At 41.3% G+C, this 6,179-nt stretch overlaps 1 protein-coding gene across 1 annotated transcript in view; it reads right to left on the minus strand.

Annotated features, from left to right (window-relative positions):
- fmn2b (formin 2b) overlaps positions 1-6,179 on the minus strand; it is a 75,558-nt gene that overhangs the window by 64,844 nt on the left and 4,535 nt on the right. Inside the window, exons 2-3 of the mRNA XM_060895036.1 lie at positions 5,983-6,179; positions 1,069-1,238 (exon numbers count right to left, since the gene is read on the minus strand). The exon at positions 5,983-6,179 is cut by the window's right edge and continues 1,835 nt beyond it. Coding sequence (XP_060751019.1) covers positions 1,069-1,238; positions 5,983-6,179 — 367 coding nt within the window. The remainder of the gene's footprint in view (positions 1-1,068; positions 1,239-5,982) is intronic.

A 6,179-nucleotide genomic window follows, 5' to 3' on the forward strand; every position in this document is an offset into this window, starting at 1 on the left:
ACACCACACACACGGCTGGCTCACAGTAGAGCCATGCCAAACCACAAGAGCAGATGTCACTTGTTCCACCCTAATTTACAATTCCACATTAAATATAACATTTCCTGCTTTCCAACCCGTCCTGCTTTTTGCGTCCACCGACACAGGGCAGCATTCGTGATTCCTAAAATCCGAGTAGAATTGAGATTTGCGATCCATGCTTCGTTTTTTTGGAGTAATCGTCTCGATCGTGGATTCGTCTGGCACTCTGCTAGACAAGTGCAGAGGCGTATAAGCCACATGCTTCAGGAAACAGAAATTGAGAGAGAGAGAGAGAAAGAGAGTGAAAGAGAGAGAGAGAAAGAGAGAGACTCCTGCAGTAAGATCGAATTACTAGGGGACACAAGCAAAGAGGGGAAAAAAAGGATGATGGAATAAAGAGAGGATGGAGAGAGGAGGCAGGAGATGGAGAGAGGTGATCATCACAGACTGTGTTCTGGCTTAAAACCTGAGCGTGTTCAGCAGTGTGTGTGTGTGTTATGTACTAAAAGTATGTGAATATTTATTCAGCACTTTTATTTCTTAAACACAAAGCACGTCACTGCAGCACAGACACTGCAATCTCACAGCTCTCCCTCATGTAGAAATGTTCATCCAAATCATATTTACGTTATTATCCACTACAGTCTGGGGTTTGAATAAATACTTAAAAACTGAAGCTTATGGCCTTATGCGTGTCTAAACCACCACACACTTGCATCATTCATCCCGTCGCTCGTTAATACCACACCTTATATAAACAACTTCATAAAACTAAGTGCTCAAAACAAATATCGAATCAAATTACATCATCTTCATCAGATCACATCCGAACCCCACGTTTGAACCAGGCCTCCTACACAAGTAAAAAGGTAACGCTGTATGTGACTAAAAACTAAAGCAGAAAATCCCAGGCATCGTTAGTGAGCCGACATCATTCGGCATGAGAAGAACAAAGTATACACTATTCTACCTGATCCATTTGTCTTTCCGAAGCCTGTTCTACTACTGCACACTATATAAGGTGTGATGAAAGGATTAGGGACTCACGCTGAACTGTGGGGTGTCTTGGGTGGTACTGCCTTCGTACTGCTCTCCGAAACAGTCGCCGAAGGGCAGGAGGAGCCCCATGGCCAGGATTCGAGAACACAGCTTCTCTGCCTCTTCTTCACACTCAGACTTCTCCTGCTGCTGGAATAACCTCTCCAACAGAGTACGTCCTAGAAAGAGAAGTGTGTTTAGCGAAAGGAGAACTCCGAGTTGAACTGCCTGAAGAACTCAACAAGAAGCTCTTGCATATTTGGTACCATTTCCCATTAAAGGTGGGGTCTCCGTTGTTTGAGAAATGCTTCAGAAAACTGAGTCTGGGCAAAAAACAAAACAAACGTTTAGCCAATGAGCAGAAAAGGGGCGTGTCTTGTCTATGTGGGCGGAGAGAGTGTTCAGTGCGCATGTGTGACATTAGCAGAAAGCGGTTTTAACATTGACATGGAGGATAAAAACAAAGAAAGAAAGAGAAGAAAGGCTTACGATAAGGTAAGAAGTAGGACGTGTTAATATAGGATCAGCTTTCCAGCGCTGGAGAGAACTGAAGGAGCAGGAAGTTGGTCACATATTCACAGATTGGAGTTTCACAGAGTCAATAACTCCTGAGATAAACGCTGTTACTACACAAATAACACCTCTTTTCTATCGTAGTAATGTAGAGACGCAGCTACAACCGTGTTTTGTGTAGTAACAGCGTTTAGCGCAGGAGTTATTGACTCGGGAAACTCCAATCTGTGAATATGTGACCAACTTTACTTAAGACGCCGAGGCGCTTTTTTCCTTCTCGATAGGTGAGTAACGTTGGTTTTGCTTTGTTACACAGAACTAATATATGTCTTTGTTCTTTACATGATTATACTTGTCATTTTTGCTTGTTTGTTTATCTGCAATCGGACTGTTCTTACTTTCAGCTATGATGGACACATTTCCATTAGTTGCCTGGGTTACGTATGTATGTGTGGGCGGAGCTATCAGTACAGAGGTGGGACACATTTGGGTTAGGGGTGTGTTTGTTTTGGTGTTTTTTATGTCAACATTGGCTTTCAAACAACGGAGACCCCACCTTTAAGCCCGATTTGGAGTCATGTCTACAGTACAGTGTTTTTTTTTTTTTTAAATCCAGCATATAAAGTAGTCATGTTTAAACATGATCAACTGAACAACGTATATAACGATACGATGCGATACAAGCGTGCGAGTGCTCCGTACAGGGAGTTATGAGTCTCGTGTACGAGTTCTTCTCTTTCAAGATAGTCATGACATACAGCATGCATGATTACTGGTCTAAAATCACACCATAAATTCCATTTCTTGAAAGTTGATGACTGGAGATCAGACGACACTTTCTTTAACAAACTTTGAACATAAGATGAGCTTTAAAATAGATAGAAAGAAAAAAATGGATAATGATTTACAATATTGTATTTGCATTTACAAGTGGAATTTATGTATAATTAAAAAATAAAACCCTCAGTATCGAAACAGTCATGTTATTAGTGCGTTGCATGTGACTTTGAACGACAGATTAGCTAAAACCGCACATCACTACAACTCTGTTGCAGCATCAACGGGCGAAAACAACAACAAAGAGTCACTACTGGAAATGAACAGTGCGCACTTAAAAATTCCTAACCACAGGAGGGCTGGGGGATCTCTCACCGAGGGCGGCTCGTCTGAATGACTCACACTGCTGCAGTATGTCGTTCTCTCTCTGGGTGAGACTCTGACTTTCTCTCCATTCATCCTTTACAGCTGCATTTCCTTCCACAAATAACGCCTGCGTTTAAACCAACTCGAAGATGCTGCAGTTCACTTCCCCCTAAATCCTCCAGGACCCTAGTTCTCTCACACAGCTCTAAAATTAGCATCACACTCTTCAGCGATTCTCACCCACGCTCTTCAGCGATTCTCATGTAATTACCATCAGAACTGATTTATTTTGTTAAAGCTAAAGCAGTGTACTGTACCACAATCACAGTTCTGTCTGTATTGTTTTTCTTACACTGAAGCCTCGTTCTTTTACTCGTCCGCTTTCCAAAACCGTTTACCAAAATGACGTTTCACTCTGTGACAGAAAAAAAAAATAAACTGTATTTTTTCCTGCCGCAGATTTATTTTCTTAACTTCCTTGCCAATTCCCACCCACCAGTCAGTCAGATCTCCTCTTTCTTTCAAACCTTCCTTCCTTTCCTTGCTGCTCATGCTGTGTCGGGGTGCAGCATAACGTACTGACGAAAGCTCCTGCACTCAGGAGCCCGTGATTGACAGGTGTGACTGATGAGCATGACATACAGTACGTCATCCTGACATCACTTCCACTTAGAAAGCACAGAATGTAGGTCTTGAGCTTGTGTTTTGAACCCAAGCTCTCCGAATGCTTTTCGGTTGTGATAACCACATCATACGCCGTTAGCTACGTACAAATCAGTGGTCCTTTAACTAGCTTGAGTTTAACTGGAAGACTTTGAGGTGTTTATTTTTTCGTCCAACCGACTAACACTAATAATTTCTGTGTCAGGCTCATAAATAGTATTTATTAGTGCTGGGATTTGATGGGTTTTTTGCTGCACGGTGACGATCCTAATTGATTAGCAAGACTGTTGCTTTGTCAATATCAGGATAACTAGAGAGGCAAAATACAGTAGCAGAGGAGATGCAAACGCAATCTCAGCACGTTTACACACAAAAAACCCACAAATCCAAGTACGCATCATACAGAATGCTGGATATTTTTTTGTAGATACAGCTAAAACTAATACGGTACACGGTTACCTGCGTGCTCAGACAATCAGAATAAGAAGTGCGCTTCGAGCGCCAGGATGACGCAACCCTTCATTTATACACTAGAGCACAAAGTGCATAGCACAACAGCAGAGGACAGAGAGAGAAAGGGAAAGATAAACTGAATCTGTAAGTGGAGATGAAAAACAATGTTGTCGTGTTCAAGTATAAACAACACTGTCCATTTCTGTAAAAGGGTCCGTCGATCTACTCCGACCCGAAACGTTAATTACGGAATTAATCATTTTAAATTAACTCTTTAATTCAGGATGTGAGAGATGATGCAATTTGTCAGGCTCAGGAGAATAAAAATAAATAAATAAAAAAAAAAGACTGTCAGGCACAAAGCAGGAACATAATGAGACTGAGAAGGTAAGGGGTTGAAAACAGAGAGAGAGAGAGAGAGAGAGAGAGAGAGAGAGAGAGAGAGAGAGAGAGAGAGAGAGAGAAAGAAAGAGAGAGAAAGAAAGAAAGCGTAAGAGAGAGAGAGAGAGAGAGAGAGAGAGAGAGAAAGAAAGAAAGAAAGAAAGAAAGAAAGAAAGAAAGAAAGAGCACGAGCACAAGAGGGAGAGAGAGGGAGACAGGAAGAGAACCTATAAGATAGATAAGGGCTTTGTATCATGTGTTATGACAGTAACTCATCTTACACACACCATTACAGTGATAATCAGATGTACCAGTAGCAGATCAGCACATGCATGAACAGACATCGCTCCCTCTGCTGAACACAAAAAAATAAAATGATCATCAGTAAGTTCAGTGATCGGTGGGCAGGTCTGAGCAACAGATCACCGATGACGTGGCCGCTTGCCTCACTCCCACAGGCTGACCAGCACAAAAACAAACACTGACCCTCCCTCCTCCTGATTTTGTACAAACGTACAACAAACTGATCTTGTGGTCATCTGAACACTTCGCAGAATTATTTCACTAGTGTGTTGAACACAAGAGTGCATACGGTGTCGACATTTTCGCAGTATTCTTTGAAACGCAAACATGAAAATCAAAAGTGATTTTAATGAAAAGCTTTTAATCCAGCTTTTTTCCCCATCAGGAGTTTGAAAGCCCTAAAATCTTAGAAGGTTTATATAAAAAGATTAAAAAAGGTTATACGGTGGGCGGTGCATGTTTTTGCTTGTTCCTGGATCACACGTTCAACGATTTTCACCATGCGATCCACATCCCTTTTTTTTTTCTTGAGTGTATTTATCCCTAATAATACCAGTTATCTGATTATCGTCTCGAAATCAACTACAATCTTGTACTCAATCAAATCAATGTACTGGTGGATAATACAGACATAACCTGATGGTTTCTATTTCTCAATAATGAACTAGTAAGACACTGTGTTCACTGTAATAAAAACATACCTACAAGCATCTCTAATGGCGTTCACTAAATTCCAGGGGTTTCGTTACCACGACGTAAAGTGGGCGTTTTTCCGGAGGTCTTGGAAAAACTCCCTCTTTCAAAAAAAACAAAAAAGCATACCCACGAAGGATAAAACAGTCATACATGTAGATTTATTTTAGAAAACAAATAAACAACCAAAAACTACGGTTATGGTTAGATTATCAAATAGGCCACGCCTACCCGATGACGCAATATCTGTTACACTGTTCTGAAATCCCTGGAAATAAGTGCATCCCCATATCTAACAGTTAATCATTCTGGATTCACGTCAGACATATTTAGAAAGAGAGAGAATAAAGAAGGATCCTTTACAGTGTATTTTGCATTCTTTTGTTAAAATACAAAGCTCCTATGTAGGTTGCAGGCCTAAAGTATATATAATTTTTCCCCCCCCATCTCAAACATCTCTGTGTAACTTTTGAGGTCACAAAGTTCAGACAAATGGGTCTGCTGTCTGTTAGATAAGTGGCATGAATTATTAATAGAAATGCTTCAGGATAGAGAGCCATCACAGAGCGAACAGTATTGATTTTAGACAGTAAAAGAGCAGTTAGGTGTGTGTGTGTATGGGGTGTGTGTGCATGCATGCTTCATGCTCGCACAAATTTAGATCGAGCTTTTCAAATATTGGAAAGTATAAGAGAACAAGGGTAAAAAGATTATTTTCTAAATTATTCTTTAAAGGTGAATGGTATTTAATAGAAAATGATTATTTCTCCTCACCTGTGAACACATCCTGAAAGCTGCCCGTAGACACTTGTCCAGCTGAAGCCCTTCGCCCGATCTCAAGTGTAGTCTGTCCTGTCCGAAGCGTCCCTTCTGAGCCGCCATACTCGAGGAAGTCCTCCGAGCCGGTTTTGGATGGAAGGGGACGAAGCTCTTCGGTCCAGTCTGCGGAGCGACTGATGGGTCCAGTGATG

Source organism: Tachysurus vachellii, chromosome 2, assembly GCF_030014155.1.
Source record: "Tachysurus vachellii isolate PV-2020 chromosome 2, HZAU_Pvac_v1, whole genome shotgun sequence".
NCBI classification, from domain to species: domain Eukaryota; kingdom Metazoa; phylum Chordata; class Actinopteri; order Siluriformes; family Bagridae; genus Tachysurus; species Tachysurus vachellii.